Source organism: Streptopelia decaocto, assembly GCF_964273445.1.
Source record: "Streptopelia decaocto genome assembly, chromosome: 7".
In the NCBI taxonomy this organism is placed as follows: domain Eukaryota; kingdom Metazoa; phylum Chordata; class Aves; order Columbiformes; family Columbidae; genus Streptopelia; species Streptopelia decaocto.
Window position 1 is genome coordinate 68,181,116 of NC_138661.1, and position 20,527 is coordinate 68,201,642.

The 20,527-nt window shown below is 53.0% G+C and overlaps 1 protein-coding gene across 1 annotated transcript; it reads right to left on the reverse strand.

Annotated features, from left to right (window-relative positions):
- Positions 1 to 220: 220 nt before the first annotated feature.
- RMDN3 (regulator of microtubule dynamics 3) lies at positions 221 to 20,338 on the reverse strand. Its single transcript, XM_082059074.1, has 12 exons — positions 20,144 to 20,338; positions 18,296 to 18,479; positions 17,114 to 17,260; positions 13,518 to 13,761; positions 12,419 to 12,521; positions 11,878 to 11,938; positions 8,165 to 8,240; positions 7,446 to 7,523; positions 6,388 to 6,486; positions 5,880 to 5,933; positions 4,358 to 4,438; positions 221 to 2,961 (listed from the first exon to the last, which is right to left on the reverse strand). Exons 1-12 carry the CDS (start codon positions 20,322 to 20,324, stop codon positions 2,908 to 2,910), a joined length of 1,362 nt encoding a protein of 453 aa, XP_081915200.1. The 5' UTR covers positions 20,325 to 20,338; the 3' UTR covers positions 221 to 2,907.
- Between the last annotated feature and the right edge of the window lie 189 nt (positions 20,339 to 20,527).

A 20,527-nucleotide genomic window follows, 5' to 3' on the forward strand; every position in this document is an offset into this window, starting at 1 on the left:
CACCTTGATGGAGAAACTGCCCCGGGGCACATCACCTGCCCGCAAATAACAGTGATGTCGTCCCTTCCTTTCCCAAAATCTCCCATCGCACCGGGCACAGGCACCGCGGGCACAAGTGCAGTGATGTCCTGTAGAAACCGCCCCCGCCTGCCGCGTTTCCCCACCCACACATGGATTAGCGTAAAAAGCAAGAGAGCAACACAGGTGACTTGAAGCAGGATCCCTTTCTTATTTATAAACGCTTTATTTCAAACAGGACAGCACAGTGAGGACAAATCAGTTAAACAGCTTCAGTTATTCTTCAGCATCATAAATTAAACCACAGGTAGGTACGTTTTAAAATGAAGACGAGTAGCTCCAGGCAGTTATTTGCCCTCACCCTGGGGTAAGTCCAGAAGAACTCATTTGGGTGGGAACGGGACAGAGTCTCTACCAAAACTGCACCAGGTTAATTCATTTCTTGTGCTCCTGGAATGGATTCAGTGCAGAGAAATTCACATTGTACCTGGGATGAGTCTGCAAAGCGGGTGCAAATATTAAAGTCTCCATTTCCATGTTGCCCAAATGCTATTGAGGCGCATCCTGCCCTTCCCACACACGGCAGAGCCGGAGCCCAACGGGAGCCCAACGGGAGCCCAGCAGGAGCCCAACGGGAGCCCAGCGGGTTATTGCTAAAGAAGAGAAACCAATCCAGAGTGGTGTTGATGGGAAGTGCTTTGGTTGCACAGCCTTACCTCCCCATCAACCCGCATCTGTGCTATTCCAATTAAACCATGCCCATTAGTCACATTCTCCTTACTCACAACGAGCCGGGAAATGGGAAAACCAAAGCGGAAAAGGTTCTTTTGCTCAGTGTCACAACCAGGACCACACACACAAGGGACACGCGGGGGCGAACCCCAGACCCTGCTGTTTTAAGCCAAAACTGAAGTATATTTTTGAAGCACAAGTGAAGCGGGTAAGCAAACGCACAGAAAGCTCAGGGCGTTCGCTGCAGGCTGGGCCGGGGAAAGGAGAGTGAGCGGCTGCGCCCGCCGAGACCAGCGGGAACGACAGAGCAGCACAGACCCAACAGCAAACTGCAGCTTCCTCCTCAAGGCCCCAGCCCGCGTCGTTCTGAGACACACACACACACACAAATAATCAAAGATCAAAGAAGAATTTAAGTATATGGAAACACAGAGAAAAAACTCCAGAAAAACCCCTGTTGCACATTTCCCAGCTCGGCTTAAGCGACCCGACAGAAAATAGCTGCAAAACTTGGGCAAATACTTCAATGTTTAGAAGAAACCAACAATGGTCATCCACTGGAAGATATTCCAAACGAGACCAGGCCACTGGAAGGGAAAAGGCAGCTCCACCATCCAGCGGAGAGCTCGACAAGAGCAGACATGAAACACCCCACGACCCCCGTTCCAGCGGCTCCAGCGCCCGGAGCTCCCGCGCTCGCCTGCACCTCCAGACATGGGCACAGCACCAGCGCTTTAGACACTTCTATTTGGACCAAAAAAGATCGCTAAAAAGTGCCCAGTCTATGGAATGGGAAGTTGTAAAGCTTGAGTGTGCTACAAATTTCCCCTTGGGTGTTATTTTCACACAGTATAAAAACCCACCAGGTTAATACCCACGTGCAAGGGACTAAAAAGGTGACTAAGAAATGTTTTACTCCGGCACTTTGAAACTCCACCCTTCACAAACACCGTACAGCACGGCGAGACCCCGCTAACAACTGAGTGTGGTGAGCTGCCCGCTGGGACGGGCTCGGGGACACCTGGGGACACTCTGCACAGCGCAGAACTCAGCCCGGCTGGTACCCCGGGCAGGCTGGCAGTGTCACCTTCCCGCTGTCACCTCACCAACAACCGGTAAGGAACAGCACGGGAAGCGTCAGCTTCGTCACAGGACACGTCTGTTCTGTGACCCGCGTTCCACTGATCAATCACTACTTCAGCAGTAGTTATCCCTTAATAAATCAAGTTCCGACATCTGAAGCACAGCAGCACAGTTGGGAGGGACACAAGAGTCTTCGGTCTCACGGGAGCGACGGGAGAAGCGTCACCGGGAGGAAACCCTGGAGTTCAAAATCTCATCACTCATCTCTCTGACTACAGCAATGCGTCTGAAAAACCAAGCTTGTATTGTGAGGAAATCCGCTTGGTCCCCTGGTGAGAGCTCAGCACACGAGCAGCGCTGGTCGTCCCAGCTCGCCCAGCGCAGCAGCTCCGGCGCGGCTGGGAAGGACCCACACGAGGCTGTGCTGGACACACAATGACTTCTGCACAGCAAGGAACAGGCTGACAACCGCTTATTTCAGTCGTTCTCTTCCTTTGGTTCTGCAGTTCCCTTCTCTGCAGTCCCAGCGCCAGCGCCCTGAGCACCGTGTCTGCAGCCCCAGCACCGCAGGAGGCGCGATCGCTGAGAACCAGGACATTAACGGCTGTTAGCAGGGAAAAGAGAAAACGGTTCATCTGGAAAACACCCGGCTGAAGGTTCCCTCAGGGGTCTGTGCAGGGAGCCCAGCAGGCCCCTCGGGTAGAGTTTGTGATATAAAATAGACATGTGTATATAGAAATATGTCTATATTTGTGTATATATTTTTATATCACACGGTATATATCTCGTATATACCTCACATATCTCTGATATATATATATAACCACAAATATTCTTACATCACAAATTCTACCTGTGCACCCCCACACATAAGACTTTGACGTTGTTTAGGAGTTTTGGAACCAAACATAGGCAGTGCTTCGAGGAGGACGATTATACACAAATGTATCCTGTTCACCCCCCGCGGTCCGTCCGCGGCCGCGCTCCTGCACACCCCGGCCCGTCCGCCGGGCCCCGCGCTGTGGGACCCGCAGCCCCCGGCCGGCAGCTCCGGCGCCAGCAGCCCCTGCACCGTCACTCCTGCCGGCCCGGCCGCATCTCTTCCAGCTCCCTCTCGCTCTCTGCATCCTGGAAATGCAACAGAAGAGCAGGTCAGTACACAGCCTGATTGAAACCACTAGAAGGAGAACTACCCTTTCTTCTCCAACCCCACACCAAGTTTGAACATTACCCCAGTGTTACACTTTTCCTTCTAATTCTCTTTCCCCCTGTACCTCCCTCTCAGCATCAGTCTTTGCAGCCTATTTAAAGTTTCCAAGCACCAAAGAGCATTTCTCTCATGTTTCCTTATGCGAGACGAGCCCTGACGACCAGAAGAGCTGAATTCCAGCCCTGCTCCCTCACTCCCTCGCACAGGCTGGGTAAGCGCCTTTGGTTCCCTTCCCAACACAGCGCAAGTTATTGGACTGATGACGAGAACTGATCTGCAGAGACTTAACCAAAGCCACTTACGCACTGGCTTCCTCATCAACTCCCACTTTTCATTTCAGAGCAGGAGAGAATTAACTGTTCACAACTTCTGTGCCTGGAGCTCTTTCCTGACAATCTCAGTGCTTTTCTGATTGAACTCTGCCTCACACGCAGCAGGTTTGTTCCACCAGACTGAGGCTGAAGCTGTAACATCTGGAGGACCTTGGCTGCATTACTTTGCTTGCATTTTCCAGTACAATGCAGGTAACATCAAATTAATATTAAAAGCTGACATGTTTTTATTCAGTTTCTAACTGGCAGGAATTTGAAGGCACCTTCTGTATGGGTCCCACTTAACAGAAAAAGGGCAAAGGGAAGTGCAGAAGCGCTCCGGGCTGGCGAACACTGCAGCCGGCCCTTTCCGAACCGCAGCGCAGCCTGCTCTGCACAGCACTGCCACAGCCAGAAAGCGCTGAAACACCCCAGATACTAGACAACCCCAATGCTGGGCAGCGCACACGACCCTCGGAACGGCTCAGCACAACCGGCTCCAGCCTGGGCGAGCTTTGGAGCCAACCTGGCACCAAGAGAGATCAATGGTGGCAGCTCCTCCAAAGCCACACAGGTAATTAGAAGAGGTAACGGTAATTAGAGGAGGTAACAAAGTGCTGTGGCCCTAGGACAGCCAGGCAGTTTTTGCAGCCCCATCTGCCCTGAGCTGCCCAGAGGAACGCGCGGGTGCTGAGCAGCGTCCCGCAGGTATCCCGCGTACACTAGAGCAGCGCAGACGCGCAGACGCGCCCCCCGCCAGCCCCGCAGGGTTTGCGCCGCCTGTGCTGCGATTCCACGCCCCCGTCGGACACATTTGTCATTATTTTGCTGAATTGCGTGAGGCATCTGGCAACAGGATCCAAGAGAGAAAAGAGCCCACGCTAAGGCACAAAATACTTTAAAACCTGGGCTGAGAGGCTGGAACGTCTTTGAGAAAACAACGTTCTCTCTGTAAGCATTGTATCCCCGCTCGGCAGCGCCGTGTGCTGACTGAGGCCGTTACCTCTTTGGTGGCGACCGGCAGCTCCGCGGCCAGGTCCATCCAGAGCGCGGCGGCAGAGCTGTTCCCCAGGTCCCGGTAACACTGCCAGCGAAAACAACAGCGGCACAACAGTCAGACGACTAGAAACCACAACAGCTGTCTTTCAGGTCTGCCCCATCAGAGCACCAGTTCCTTTCAAATAATTAGATACCAACTGCACTCTAAAATGTTGCGCTGAAGGATGTGATCCAAGTGGCAGAGCTTGGGACTAGGGAAAAATAACAAACCAAGCCGAACTCAAACAGATACACGTAGTCCTGTTAACTCCTACGCTAACCGGTGTCTGCAGAGCGTTTCCGAAGCTCAGTCACACCTGCCGGACACATGGAGAACTATCAGCCCACGTAGATCACACACAATGAAACCCAAACTTCTACATCGGCTCTGGAAATCTACTCAGGTTAAGACTTGAACGGATTTGACGCTGCAGCTTCACTGGAAATAAGTCCCAGGCCTTCCAGCCTTTACTCTCTCCAAGACACGTGGGTGATTTGAATGTCCGTGTTTAGAAGCAGAGGAGCAATGAGGAGCACGACCCATCCAGCACATCCAGAGGCAGCCGGAAACAAAAGGCTGCTGATCTGTCAATCACCTCTAGTGGATTTTACCTGACAGACTCACTACCAAATACACACGGAGAGCCCCAATATATCAAAGACAAATCCAGCTGTTGCAAAGGCAGCTGCACTGGGGCTGGGTTTTCCTCCTCGGCTCTCACCTCCGCTTTCACGAGACGCCCATTGTGACATAAATCCTGCGCCCGGGTTCCAGTACCGACGTACCCCAGCCCAAACAGACCCTGCGGCTCGCACGCTGCCCCGATGAGCTTCACGTGCTCTGGGACACTGGGAGCTCAGGAATTTCACAGACAACGACCACAGCTACTCTTCGCTACGCCCACTCTGGCTAATATTTCTAAAGCTATTTGGGCTTTAAATATTTCCAGACTCCAACTGGAGGCTGTAGGAATTAAGCAGCAATTTTAACATTCAAGAGTTCAAAACCAATTATTCTCTCAATGCAAGCAAAAAGGTCTCTGGAGCTCCAGGCCTGTCCTTAACCACCACTCGAGGCTCCCGTCTGTGTTGGTAGAATAGAGATTTCCTTTATCCTTTATTTTCCCTGCGATTCTCTTTGTGTGAACAGTGCAGAAATCCACGGCACTGGTGGGATTCAACCTCCAGCCTGTGGCTCTCAAGTTTAACCGCTCACAAGTGCCGCTTTATACAGAATCTGATCTGCTAAAACCCAAGACGGATGCTCCTCTGGGTGACTGCAAGGCAAACCCCTCCTTGCGTTCTAATGCCTCTGCACTAGACGATTTGGCCATTTTAGCAGTGTTACCATCTTATACAATCTTGCTTCTGCACAGAGTAATTTACAGGTGCTCACACTTTACAGCCAAAGACCATTTTTTAATACAAATATTTCTTATCTTAGGAGCATATGACGGAACTAAAGGCAGCAAAAGGTGGCTGGTTACCTTGGCGATGTAGACTCTGCCTGCTTTGGAAAAGCCCGGGCTCAGCTCCTCGACCTACAGCAGAGGGGAGGGTGGGACAGCAGAGAACAGCAGACATGAGGACATGCAAGGCACACAGTTAATGCCCAGATCGGGCTTATCGCATCTCTAAAAATATTAAAAAATAGATGACCAAACCTGACTTTTGTAAATACATCCCAATAACAAGCGACAGAATAAGGGAAACGGCCTCAAGTTGCCCAGGGGAGGTTGAGGTTGGATCTGGGGAACAACTTCTTCCCCAAAGGGCTGTGGGGCATTGAACAGGCTGCCCAGGGCAGTGCTGGAGTTACCATCCCTGGAGGGGTGGACAGACGGACATGAGGTTCTCAGGACATGGGCAGTGCCGGGGTGGGTTATGGTTGGACTCGATGATCTGGACGGGCTTTTCCAACCACAACGATTCTGTGAAAGCCCGAAGCAGTTGCATTCACGCTTGCGATTGCACTCGCCCATCAGGTTTCCATACCCGTAAGAAGTTCTGCAGCGCGTCCTGCACGGTGGCCGTCGGGGGCGCCTCGAACAGCGCCGCAGCCGTTTTCTTCTCCAGCCACCCCAGGTGGGAGACCTGCAGACACAGGGAGGTGCCGCGGAGACCGGAGAGACACAGCACGTGCGTTAGGACAGACACACAAGGATCGGTTTCTTGTCACTGGCTTGTGTGCCTGGGAGAAAGTGGCAGATCCTGGACCAGTATCCCAGTCTGGCCACAGGATTAAACCCAATCTGCTTTTCCTTGTCCCAAGTCAGCTTTTGCAAGTCTGTACATCAGCTGCAACATGCGTAACGCTCACAGTAAGATTTGTCTCTACAACTGAATATTACCGGTGTGCAACAGCATGGGTGCTGCAAACTCCCAGACTGCCTCGCTGCAAACTCCCAACCCACCTTGTTGCAACTGCAGCAGCTGCAGCAGCTCCCACCTGCGCATGGGAGCAAACGCACCCAGAGCCCTCCCGTCTCCCGGCGTAAACCCAGCGCCAGAGCGCGTTCTCACCGTACAGACCCCTCGAGCAGCAGCTACAGCCTTCCCGCCAGCAGATATTTGCAGCTTGAGAAAGAGGCAGCTATTGCAATTATTTAATTAAATCTATTCGCCTGCTCCCAGCTTCTCTCTCTAAGAAACGCCCTGAGATCTCAGCAGGGGCAAGGACGCACAGGACTGTATCTTCTGATCATATCTTCCTCCTTTAATACCGTATAATCCTTACAATGCAGAACAGCAGAAGCACTAACGTATTTCTACATACATCTGCTTTGTTTCACCACTTCAGCAATAAGGCTGAGTAGGAAGCCCACACCAGAACAGAGCATTAGGAGCTTCCAGTAGTTCAGCGCACTGCTGCTCTGTAATTCCCTGTGCCAATGACCTCAGCTACGCTCTTGCAATGTGACTACTGCATTTTTTACAGCAGCGAAGTCCCCAGTCCTTACGCTGCTGGTGTGAATCCACCCATTTCCACTCAAATGGGGAATCACATTCCAAGGAGGAAGAAAACAGCAAAAAGCAATAACAAACAGTTTTACCTGGTAACACCACCTGCCCAGAAGATAGTAAGACTTTGGGTCCTCTGGTTTCAGTTCAATCGCTTTATCAATGTGTTTCTGCGGAAAACCATCACCAACACACATTACGTTTTTGATACAAGCAAATACAACGTCTACAAGAGCAGGTGAACAAACACGGAAAGAGGAGAGCAAGAAGCCCACAATTTAAGTGTCGGGGATCAATAAAATTACAGCTACAAAGAGATGCCAAGTTTGCTTTAAATGGTTCCAGTGAACACAGAAAACCAGCATTTTATCAGCCCCAGAGACAAGAATTACTGCACACAAAAAAACGAAGCTGCCTTCACTTCATTCTATCACCTTTCCAGAGCTTTGGCATCACCAATTACTGGTTGTGTCAACAGCTGGCGAGGTGATATCAATAATTACACAGGGCCTCTTCTGCAGTAACTGCTCCGGTGCATCCTCCTACCGGTGACCTCCTCCCATAGGTAAATAAAGCAAGCTGAGGCAGATCAAATCCTCTTTGAACAACAATGGGTTTTCATTTCTGGAGGGTGCAGGCATGAGCACAGGCAGCGACTGAGGAAGAGCTGGTGCTGTATCCGATCACCACACTGTAACTTCATGTCTCAAGTCCTCAGACTCATCATACACATACATGCTGGAGCCAATTTTCCTAACTTTTTACTATAGAAACGACTATTGAACAATACACAAAAGTCCTTTCTACTCACCTTAAACACATATCCAGTTTGAATGCGCTTCTGGATGCTCTCGTGCTCCGATAGCTGCCCGCACAGAATCGCATACCTGCACAGCGGAGACACGCACGAAACCCGTCAGATTTCAATGGACATTTACATTCTGGTCATATCTTCAGAAGGAAGACACGTAAGTGCATTAAAGCTTCACAGCTTACTGGGGAAAACAAGGAATGCTGTCCAGCTTTTGCAGGGAAGAGACGTATGCAGGACAATTTAGTGCAGGAGAAGGTATTGGCTCGAGGGACGTGACACCAAGTTTGTTGCACAGGTGGCTGGAAGCCTGACGTCTATATAAACAGCTCTACAGCCTACATTTCCTCACTCAGCAACAAAACTGTGTCAAAACGCAGAGCAACGAGCAGCCAGCGCTACTGCAGCCAGAGCCAGAACTAGTGCGCTAGGCCGAGCTCTAAGGAACTAAGCCCGCACGAACAGCCCGTCTAGAGCGCAGCGGCTGGCTGTTCCGAGGGAAAATACTGCAAAAACCTACCTAGGTCCCGCAGCCCGCCACCACACTTGGGGAACAAAAGAACACATTTTCAGGGTTTTCAGTGCAAAGCCCGCTAGCTTTCTCTAGTTACACACCACACATTGCGACCCAAGAAGCACAGAACTGAGCAGAGTTAGTTATTTCATGAGCAGCGGGAGTTACGGAGGTTAATTACCCGAGGATTTACAGCCTCCCGTCTCACCCCCAGCACCCCAGCCACGCTGATCCGCTGGGTGGGAGCTGTGCGACAGCAGCCTGCGCTGAACATCCCGAACCACGACGTGCCTGGGGTTGGACACACAAGCCAATCACAGGCTTTGCTTCCAAGATCACAAGATAAAATATTCCTACACAATAAATCATGTAGCCTGTAGCGCTGTGTAGGATCTTGCCAGAGCACGGCTCCTCTAACCATATTGTTTAGGCTCCCAGATACGTGGGCAAGCATTAAATACAATTAGGTCAGGTTTAAGGTTATGCAATGAAATGGGAAACGCCCCGCCCTTTGAACTGGGAGCTAAAACTCGGCCTAACCTCACTTTACCTCCCCGTCCCTCCCCAGGGGGAGCCCGAGGAGCCCCTTCCAAGGCCCAGTAAATCCAGGGGACAGGAACTCCAAGGGACACGGCCCAGCCTGGCCTCTGCACCCACAGCCACACAAATGTCAAGTGGTGCCATACGCAGCTGTCAAGAAACATAAATACCACGTGTTTTCTGAGAGCCTGGTGAAACGTTACAGAAAACAAGCAGTAAATATTAGTCCCATCTTTGTGTCAGGGAAGAAACTAAACAAAAAAGCAAGAGATGGCTGAACTGTTTCTTCACTGCAGTCCCAGGAAAAGCCGACTCTACCCAACCCAGCTTTGCTGGGCTCAGCCTGTTGCTGGTTTTTATGTGCACGACTTTGCAGTTCTGAGCTTTGAGGCTCTACAGACCCCGACCTCCCCTCCTGGCTCGGCAGCACCAACGTGGTGTTCTGCTTTTATCTCCCTGCTTGTTTAGCTTGGCGAGTTCTTCCCAGCATCTCGTGAAGCGCCCCGGGACAAACGTCAGCGCGCAGCTGCGGGACTGAGCGGCAGGAACAGGACAGACTGAAAACAATCAGCTGGGGAGGGGATTTTCAGCTCCTGTACACAGCGGGTAACCTCGGAAGCGCCGCTCAGGCCCACGTCTCAGCGCTTACCAAAGCCTGACCTTACCGTGCCGCTCGACTCACCATTAACCAGAGCTCCTCGCTAAGCTGCTGGCGCGGCTCAAGCTGCACGCTCCCAGGGGAACCTCAGCTCGGGAAGGACTTCCCGGTTATTAGACCATCAACTCTGCGGGGGCAGATGGAGCTGGAGCGGAGCCCTGTGCGCCCCAGCCCCCCGGTGCGGGGTGCTGCCCTCCGACCAGGATCCGGGGGCTCCGGACCCCAAACTCGGCGCTCTGGGCACCCCCGGCTCCACGGTTCCGCCAACCCAAACACAGCCCGGAGCCCCTGAACTGTTTCACAGGCTGCCGAACACACCGGAGCTCCTTGCTGCAGAAAACAAGCCCTGAATTAAACAGAGACAGCAAAGCAAATGGGAATAAAAGGAGAAGGGGGAGAATTGCAGAGAAACAGCTATTTTTGCAGCCAACTGATAAAAGTGCAGGAGTGTTTTATATTGGCAAAGATGAGTGTGAGCACCGGCAACACGCCTAACAAATAAAAAGCACCTGGCAGACTGTAAATGTGGAGCGAGTTCACTGTTCCCAGAGCAGGAGGGAAGAGTCACCCCTGCTGAGGTTTCTGCTGTCCCTGCTCGCACTTTCCAGCCCTTTCTCTTGCTTGCCCAGGGGATGTTACCAGGCGGCTCCAGCTCCAGCTCTGTGCCATTTTTCCCCCTCTAAGTTCTGAAACACCTTCTAACACCAACTCCTATTTGCTGTAGTTGCTTCTGTCCCTGAATCCATGTCAGTCCAAGTGCTTTGCAGAGGAACAAGCAGCGCCTGGGAGCGGAACTCAGCAGCGCTGGCCACAAGACACTCTCCAAAGGAACAGAAAAGCCTTGTGGGGAGGATGATGTTCCTACTTACTCCAGAATTAAGATGAACACAAGAACATGGGCACAGCAGGGCAAGCTGGTCGAGGCAAACATATCGCCTCTTGACATAAAGCATCTCTGAACAGCATTATTGAAACGTCAGTAACGGGGTAAACCCCAACAATTAGCCCAAGAATGCTGCAGGAACACAAAGGAAAAACCTCATTCATATTTGATTTGTAATTCTCAAGACTCTGCCCCCACAACGGCACAGCTGGCTGTGAGCTCGGCTGTGAAGGATACAGACGTTACTGTGTAGGGGCTGAAAAGGGGCCAAAGGAAACGGGACTTGTGAAAGAAAACAAGAGCCTCACCACACTGACCCCTCCAACTCGGGAACCGCTTTCCCGCGAGTTATCTGGGTGCAACACGTTCCTGGGCAGCCCATGCACACCCAGCGCAGAGCGGGCTGCTCAGAGACGCGCTTCCCAGGGGCTGCACATCCAGCAGTGCCAGCAGAGCGCAGCTCGGGGCCGTGCCGAGGCACCCAGCCGAGCACATCAGCGCCTTCCTCTGCTGCAAGGGAAACCGCACGAGTCCCAGGAAAGCTCCTACACAAACCTCGCCTTTCCAAATAATACCTACTTGAGCTACGAGCGGCCTGAAGAACATGTAGGCTGCAAAACCCAGCCTGGTAGAGGAGCTCATTGCACTTATCCACCTCAAGCACACTGTGCCAAGGGCTGGGTTCTCCGAGCCCCACCCAGCAGCTCCCCCTTCGCTACCAAAGCTGATCAACTTCTGAAGTGCAGACTCACAAAAGCCTTCACACAATTTGTTCTTGGTATCCAGAGAAGCTCACTATGCTCTTTGTGAAGTTTTGCTCAAGAACTCTTCTGGCCATCTCGGAGAAATTCATCATTAAAGTGACACAAGCAAAGCCGAGTTTATTACTTTTATCACAACCAAACCTACCGTCTGTCAAGCCATTACTTACGGCAGTTAACCAAAGCTGTGAAGAAGGGGATTTTACAGAAAAAAAATGTTAACGTAGTGTACTCCCACAAAGAACAAATAGACTTTTTGATTCTGTTTTCTTTGGTTTTAAACACCACTGAGCTCCCAGCAATCTCAAGAGTCCTTTTCCTGCACCGCTTAAAAGCAAGAAGTAAAAAGCAACATACCACTGATGGCACTCAGCACTCTCGCCCCACTTCTGCAAGGCCATTTCTAGCTCTTCTTTCCCTGCAAAGGAGCGATCAGAGAGAAGAAATTCAGCCACTTTCTCGCTTTACTTCCTTCTTTAAGGCTGTTAGAGTACAACAGAATGGCACTAAGAGTTATATGTTTGTTGGTTTTATAATAAACTTGACTTAAAATGTTCCCTAAATAACTTCATACTCTGGCAGACACAGGGAACATCCAAGACTGCTCAAAGAGACCACACCAGCTTTAAGTGGAGCAGCACCACAGTCTCAGCTCCTTTGGAAGGACAGTCACCTCTAAAGAAAACATCCCCTCCTGTGTTAAGAAAACGTGTAGAGACTTCTCAGTGGTTTTGTTCTGATTCATCCACAGCCCCAGCTCCAGGCCTTGTCTCGCCTCCCCCTGTCCCCCCCAGGCACCTGCCAGCCCCAAACGCTGAACAAGTGGGAAAAACGCGGGGTTTGCCACTTGAAGTGTGAGGTCAGCGCTGCCCACCCCGCCGCGAACACGACTGCTCACCTTCGGCCGCGTACGACCTCTTCTCATCCGCGTCTCCTGCGATCTCGCACATGTCGCTGTGTGCTCGGGCCAGGCGCCACACAAAGTCCTTCTGCTCTGCGTACTGCACAAAGACAGACACCTATGTCGAGACCCGTTCTGGATCGACCCCTGCACTTCGGAGGCCACGCTGGGGCCAGTTGTCCAGCAGCCTCCCCTAACCTTCAAACACTGGGAAAAACCTCACCCTAAACTTGGCCTTTTCATTAAAATACAATACTTGAATTCTACTTTTTTCCCATTTCAGTCCCCATGCAAACAGTTTCACATCCTGGCTTGTTCTTAAACCAGGCCAGCACTGCAGGGGTGCCGCTGCATCCGGAGCGGATTTGTGCTGAAAAACTCAAAACTTGCTTTAAAAAAAGTAAAAACTTAAAACATCAGCAGCTAACAGTCTGGTTTCTTCTGGGACAGTATGGCAAATAAACAAGTGGGATGCCGATGCTGGGCAGAGGCACGAGCCAGCTGTGTGCAACAGCTGGAGTCCCTGAGCGCTGCCCCTCGCTGTGCGCCCCCAGCTCAAGGGCAGCGCCAGCGGTCGCCAAAGCGCCCACATCGCCTGTGTGACATCAAAACACACCTTTCAAGGTGGCAACACACCTGCACCAGCCAGGGATTCCGTCTCATTCACTAACACACACACAAGTGTTAGTTGACGCTGCTGTTCACATATGCAGCTGAACTCCCGAACCAGCACACACACCAAGTTCACAACACAGACCAAGCCACTGCACATTAAACGAGGTAAACGTTCTCAAACTGCCTCCCCATGTGCTGCACACACAAAGCCCTGTTGTTTTACATGTGTACGGTGTGTTTGCTCAGGGAAAGTGACAACATGATGAGACACGGCGCTCCAGACAGAGAGCAACTGGGAACCGGCAGCTGCTGCAGCCCCAGCAATTTCGGCCCCCAGCCCGATCCCAAGAGTGGGGCTGCTGGAACCTGGCCCAGTTGTGGCGGAGGACCCGGACCCCGCTCCCACTTGCAATTTCCTCTTCCCCAGCTATGGAGCTGAAAACACAAATCACTGCTGGAAAGCATAAGAAGGCGCCCTTACCGCCAGCTTGTTGTTGAGCAGCAGCTGGAAGGCCTCTCTCTGCTGGCAGGCGTCCCCGCGGTGCAGGCGGTCGGCCTGCTGCAGGACCTGGGCCAGCCCGGCCCCGGGCTCCGCGGGGGTCGGCCCGGCCTCGGGGGCCAGCTCGGGCGAGTCCCGCGCCGCGCCGCTCGCCTCCTCCTCCCCGTCCTCGCTCGCCCGCTCCGACTCCCGGTCGTAGTCGGACTCGGCGTTGGCCGTCGTGTACCTTCAACACAAACACACAGCACAACATCGGCTTGAGGAGGTTGTGCGCAGCCTCTGTCGTGTACCTTCAACACAAACACACAGCACAACATCGGCTTGAGGAGGTTGTGCGCAGCCTCTGGCAGTTTTACGCAACTCTTCCTCACAAAGGAACAGGAGCATCTCAGTTTATCCTGGAGAACACTGTGCAACACAAGTGCCTCAAATGACTCCTGTCACTGTTTCTCATGGAACAGACACAAGCTCAAGAAGCTGAAGAAAGAAGATCCCCAGAAGTGAAGCAGAACACCAGTCCACATCACGCTTGCACACCGTAGCAGCTTCTAACTTCAACCTAAGAGAATTAAACAACTGCAAACAGAGCCAGGACAATCCAGTTAAACGTATGGATTATAAAAGGGAATTTCAACACAAGATCCGACACACTTATCCATGTGGAAAACACAACTTGAGGTTTTTAGCCTGTTTCAGGAAATTTCAGACACAACAGCAGTTTTGGGAACATCAAGAACCTCTCTCACCTTGTCCGAGCACTAAACACCAAGCAGCTTGTTCACAGTGACGTGTGACAAGGTGCAAAGCAGCCGGGGAGCCAGGAAGAGTGTTTCACATGAGCCAGTCCAGCAAGGACACAGCAGGCGAGGCACAGAAAGACACTGCCTGTACAGAAACCCTGGCAACAATTAGCTGCTAAATTAGTCAAATGAACCAGAATAAAGCGCAGATCAAAGGTTCTGAAAGGGTGGCCGCAGCGCGGGGACACGGGGAGCACAGCCCGGCGGTCAGAGGTGCCGCTGCCCTGCTCTGGGGACAGAGATCTGTCCCCAAGCTCCGTATCTGAGGAGAGCAGTGACGGTCCCTTGGCCACACAGAGATAACGAGACATTTGGCTATCGAACCTTCCATTTGCTGGGAACCACCCGTGACGCCCAAGCGCTTCCTGCTCCGGCAGAGGGTGACGCCGGCGCCCCCGCAGCCGCCAGCCCCACCGCACACGTCAACAGGCACCACTTCGCGCTGGGATGTTTGAACACAAGGAAGAAGAGCCAGCCTTAAAGCAGACAGCACGGACGACACGCTGGAGACCATGCAGGCAGCGCTAAATTAATGGATAATGTAGCAACACGGTGGTAGGTGACACTGGCACGGCTCCCTTTCAGATTAAAAGCTTCATTTCTTGGTATTTTCTGAAAATTAACAATATTATTAATTCTCTAGACCCCCCCTTTCCAGTCCTTGCACACAAACTCCTCCAGTTGTCTGACTTCCCGTGCCGACTGCGGCACAGCGTGGGCTCCACGGCACGACCCAGTCTTGCTATGGCTTCCTGGAAACCCTTTCCACGGGGGCTCCTGCAGCACCATCTGTTTTTAAACAGGCGCAGGATGGCTCCGACACACGCGTTTTCTCCACCACAAAAATGTGTTTTGTCCAAGGCAGCTCGTACAAACGTTGGCAGTTTAAAAAGATGAGTAATACCATATATAACTTCGTAATTTTGGAGTTTTCAGAAAGATTAAGGGATTTAGATGTTATCAGCCTGTTTTCTTGGGTTTACAATGATGGAAAGTTCTTAAATGCTTCAGCACGTTGAGGCCCCTGGGTCGCACGCACCCCGAACAAAATGAAAGCAGACTGTGTGGCACAGAAAGCACACGGGGAGAGGAGGCCAAGCAGCCCCAGCGCAGCAGGAGCGACGCAGCGCGGGCCTGCGGGCGCCTGGGGGCTCGTGCTGACTGCTGGGAACTGCCTGAGAGCCTGGAGAAGATGCTCATGGCCGCGTGGTTTACAAACCGGAGCTGAAACGTAAGCTCTCCTTCTGAATCTCATTAAAAGAGCACAAGTGCCAGAAGTGAATACACGGCTGAAATGATCTGTGAGGAAGGGTCCCGTCCTTCCTCCCAGTGGCTGCTAAAAAGTTGAAACAGTCTTTTCCAAAATTTACATTTCCCACCTTGTGTTTCTACTAGGAAATTCTAGTAATTACATCGCTAGAAGATGATATTGCATATTAAAGGTAGCTGGTCCTGACCAGACCAATATTAGACCTATTTGCAGAGTGACAAATGATACACTATTCAGTTTGGTTTTTTTCATCAGTCAGATGAGAGCTGCTCCTCCACTGATTCTCCACGCTGGTCATTAAACCTAATTACAGATTTGCAATACAATGTAAGAACTCCCCTGCCTCGCCAGGTTCTCAATACAGTACTGCGACTTCGCAGTAAAACACGTCCCTGCTCCGCAGCTCGCTGCAGCTCCCCTGGCAGGGACGGCCTCGCAAAGTCCCTGTTATTGTCACCTCTAGCGTGACTTGACATTCCCTAACGGTGACAAGATGCCGCGGGCCGTACCTGTTGGACAGAGCGGCTTTTCAGCACGCTGCTCACCGGACACGGCACCCGCTGTCACCTGGGCAGCGAGCTCTTGGCATCACAACATTTTTACAATATATTTGCAGAATATTTTTCATACTTGTCACGCGGCCCAGTCACCTACTACACCCTTGTGAATCACCTACTCCCTACCTTTGCCTTCATACGAACACCCACTTCTGATGAACGGAGTGGTTCTGTACTAGGATGCGATCGCATCAGCTCCTGCAGATAAAACACTAACGCCACATGTTTTGGGCAGCGCCAACGCCTGTTTCCCCAGACCCGTGCCCTTTGTTCTGCCACAGCAACAGCTGCTTCGTCCCCTGATGACAAACCTGTGCCACCAAGTGCCACGTCACACCTGCCTGGTCACTCAGCGGCCACCAAACAGCGCGTCACGTCCAAACTCCACCTGCCTCGCCCTCAGGGCTACAATTAACTTCTCTCTCTAAATTATAGTTCATTCCGTCCTCCCTGGGAAGCGTCCAGGGCCAGCTGCTGTTCCAGAACACATGTGCGCGCCCCAAAAGCTGTGGAGTTCACCTGATGAAAATTTCCACAACACCCTAACCAAAGACATTTCAGCTAATGGGAATATATTTTGAAACTTTCTCAAGTTTTCCAGACAATCTAAAAATATATTGCTGTATGGCAATTTTATTCATACAGTCTCTCTCACTCAAGTCCCAGGCTGGACTTCTATCTCCCTTCGTCCTACAAGGGTCCCTCATCAAGTTACTGCTTAAAAAAACCCTCAAAAACTATTTTTACCCCCTTTCCTCTAAAAGTCACAACTGTCACAATCCTCACAATCTGGCCCTGACAGTAGTAGGTTTACTGTAATAAAAGCAAAAAAACCCGGGATGGGGACACCTAATGGGGAAAACCCCCCTTCCTTTATGTTACAAACCGCCTGGACGCAAGTAAGCGGCAGCAAAGCCCGCGGAAGCCGCGTCTACCCAGTGCCCCGCTCACCCTCCTTCGCTCTCCCCGTCGTCCGTGGTGGCGGCTCCCGAGCTGGCGGTGAAATAAATGGAGCTGGAGGTCACGGAATCGCTTCTTTCCCGGGGAAACGGGAAGCGGCGCCGGCGCGTCACGCGCTGGGTCTCCTCCAGGTGCGACCTGCACGGCAAAAGAGAAAGAACGAGACAGCTGATGGTGAAACGCCTGCTGTTTCAACTCCCTTCTCCTCTCTAGTGGATTCTCATTCACTTTATACGCAAGGGATTCACAGGGTGTCCTGCTCTCGCTCACAACCCTCCTGCTGCGGTACGCCAGACACCGTATTCCAGCGCTAAAGCCGCTCCGAGCGCAGGCTTGGTCCCTACACAGTCTGTACGTGCAGTCCCCACACAAAGGGGTCACCACATCGCACCCGCTCCTCCGACTGCCTCAGCGAACGCAGAACAGAATCCCGAGACACCCTGCAGAACACAGCACCGTTTATTCTGTATCAAACGGCACCTACAGCTGGCAGCGACCAGAGAGGAACAGCAGTGACGAGAGACAGACACTTACAGAATCAATTACCTTCCCAGGCTGGAATTGGAAGCGTCTGTACTTAATATTCCAGAAGGAAAGAAAATCAATCTGGGCTAAAGAATGTTTTTTACATTGATCTCACTGGAGGTCAAGACATAACACCCATGGAAACTAGAGGGATGTTTCTCCCATGTTTGCATTTTAAATTTAACAGACACAATCGCAGCTGTTTTACCATGCACTGGAGTACAAACCCTGCTTCCCTGAGAATAAGACAGGGTCTTATATTAATTTTTTCTCCAAAAGATACATTAGGGTTTATTTTCAGGGGTTGTCTTATTTTTCTATGAAACAATAATCTACATTTATTCTTGAACAAACAAAAAAAAAAATCAACATTAATTCAGATATAGTGAAGTCATCACATTCTGTCCCACCTGTCACACCTGCCCTGCTGCATTCTATTGCCAACTAATTTTACTTTTCTACACGTATAGCTGCTTGGACACTATTTAAATTGACTTTTTTTTAATGAACTCTAACTAGGGCTTATTTTTTGAGTAGGGCTTATATTTTGAGCATCCTCAAATATCCTGGAAAACCACACTAGGGCTTATTTTTGGGTAGGGCTTATTGTCGGGCAGAGCAGCCGGGGGATCATGGCAGGGCGGGTACCTGACTTGGCCCAGGATGTCGGCGGCCAGGCGCTGCAGGCTGCCCCGCAGCTCCTCCACGTCCCCGCGCAGCTCCGAGATGCTCCTGAGCACCAGGTCCAGGCGCTGCAGCACGTCCAGCGGCTCGTCCCGCAGCAGCAGGGGGGTGTGCGGCGCATCCCCCGCCTCCACCACTCTGGGCACCACTGCAACCAGACAGCGCGGTCGTTAGGGCACACGGGAAAGGGTTTCATACAGGGAATCTTGGGGCAACTTTGTTCTGGGCAGACGGAGGATCCAACGCTGGGGTGTCGCTGCCTGGCCTGAGGTTTGGGGCTCTGCAGCTGCTTCGTGCTCCCTTCTCCAGCACCCGCATCCAGCCACACTTCACAGGTTTGCCGCAGCAACTGGGGGTTACCTACCTCTTATCTACCTCTTTTAAATATATTTCTATAAAAATCACTTCTCAAATTTATTTTTTAAGAGAGCAAAATGCAGACTGAACATCACAAAGATAAGGAAACTCTTGTTTTTTTTAAAAAAAAAGTCCTTACTGCAAATTCATTTAATTTCTACCCCATGCATTTCTGTGTTAATATCACACTGAAAAACTACAGTCTGCTTATTTTAAATAAGTCTGCTTGAAAGCTCATCAATAGCATAAATAAATATACTACCTGTTAAGCCAATTCTTTAAGAAATAACACTCTTTTTTATATTAACAACAGAAGAGAGCCCCTCTCAGCAAAGCAGCCAGATATGCAGAAATGAAGGGCTCGTGTTCCAGGCTACCCGAGATAAAAACCGGGATTCTCCCAAAGGAGGAATTACTGTGATCTCTTCCCCACTCTTATCTGCTTCTTGGCAAGATGTTACTAAATGGAAACACTTGCGCCGGGTGCTGCTGCTCCCCTTCCGAAACCTGAGCAATCGCTACGGACAAACCCAGGTCCCGCAGTTTTGCACAGACTTGGATAAATTAAAAACAAAACAAAACAACACGCTCAGGTTTCGGAATCGGCATCTTTAAAAGCTCCACATTGCCCCTCTGGCGGAGCTCGGGAGCCAGCGGGTGACGCTCAAAGCTCTAAAGCAGCTCTGAAAAACACACCCAGGGCAGAGCGGAGCACAGGGCCCTGCGCGGTGCGGACGGCACGGCCGCCTTCAACAACCGCACACGAACCGCGCACGGCCGGGCCCCCCGCGCAGGGCCGGCTCCCCCGGGAAAGGGCCGGCTCCCCCCCACCCCGGGAAAGGGCCGGGTCTTCCCCCGGGAAAGGGCCGGGTCTTCCCCCGGGAAAGGGCCGGGTCTTCCCCCGGGAAAGGGCCGGGTCTTCCCCCGGGAAAGGGCCGGCTCCCCCCCCCCCGGGAAAGGGCCGGTTCCCCCCCCCCCGGGAAAGGGCCGGCTCCCCCCCCCGGGAAAGGGCCGGCTCCCCCCCGGGAAAGGGCCGGCTCCCCCCCCGGGAAAGGGCCGGCTCCCCCCCACCCCGGGAAAGGGCCGGCTCCCCCCCCCCGGGAAAGGGCCGGCTCCCCCCTGGGAAAGGGCCGGCTCCCCCCCCCCCGGGAAAGGGCCGGCTCCCCCCCCCCCGGGAAAGGGCCGGCTCCCCCCCCCGGGAAAGGGCCGGCTCCCCGCCCCGGGAAAGGGCCGGCTCCCCCCCCCCCGGGAAAGGGCCGGCTCCCCCCCGGGAAAGGGCCGGCTCCCCCCCCGGGAAAGGGCCGGCTCCCCCCCGGGAAAGGGCCGGCTCCCCCCCGGGAAAGGGCCGGCTCCCCCCCCCGGGAAAGGGCCGGCTCCCCCGGGCCGGCGGTGGGTGCGGTGAACACCGTTCCCGCCGCGGCCGGTTCCCGCAGCGAGGCCCCCGCGCGCTCCTACCGTGGCTCCGGTGCCCCGCGCACTCCGCCTCCCGGCCGCCTCCCCGCCGCCAGGGCCAGGGCGGCCGGCGCCGCCGCCGCAGCACCCAGAGCAGCCCCAGGCCGGCCCCCGCCGCGCCCAGCGCCAGCCCCAGCGCCAGCGCCAGCCGGCCGGGCCCGGGCCGCACCGCGCCCGCCGCCATCGCCCGGGCCGGGCCCACCGGACACACCGGCCGCGGCGGGCGGCGCGGCGGTGACGTCACACGGGAGGCGTCCTATGGCGTGGAGTCGCGTCATCACCGCGCGACGGGGGGGGGCCGGGACCGGCGTAGGGTGGGGCGCGTGTTACGTCACGAGGCCGGCAACGTCACACCTGAACTTGAACCTGAACTTTACCTGTATCAGC

What these genes read in the sequence shown, in the direction of transcription:
- RMDN3 (XM_082059074.1), bottom strand. Translation starts at nt 20,324, where the DNA reads ATGGCGGCGGGCGCGGTGCGGCCCGGGCCCGGCCGGCTGGCGCTGGCG. An exon ending in TGGGCAGGTGGTGTTACCAG is followed by an intron (nt 6,487 to 7,445) that starts GTAAAACTGTTT and finishes CTGTGTCTGCAG; the next exon opens with GTCTCCCACCTGGGGTGGCT. An exon ending in TGCCGGTCGCCACCAAAGAG is followed by an intron (nt 2,962 to 4,357) that starts GTAACGGCCTCA and finishes TTGCATTTCCAG; the next exon opens with GATGCAGAGAGCGAGAGGGA.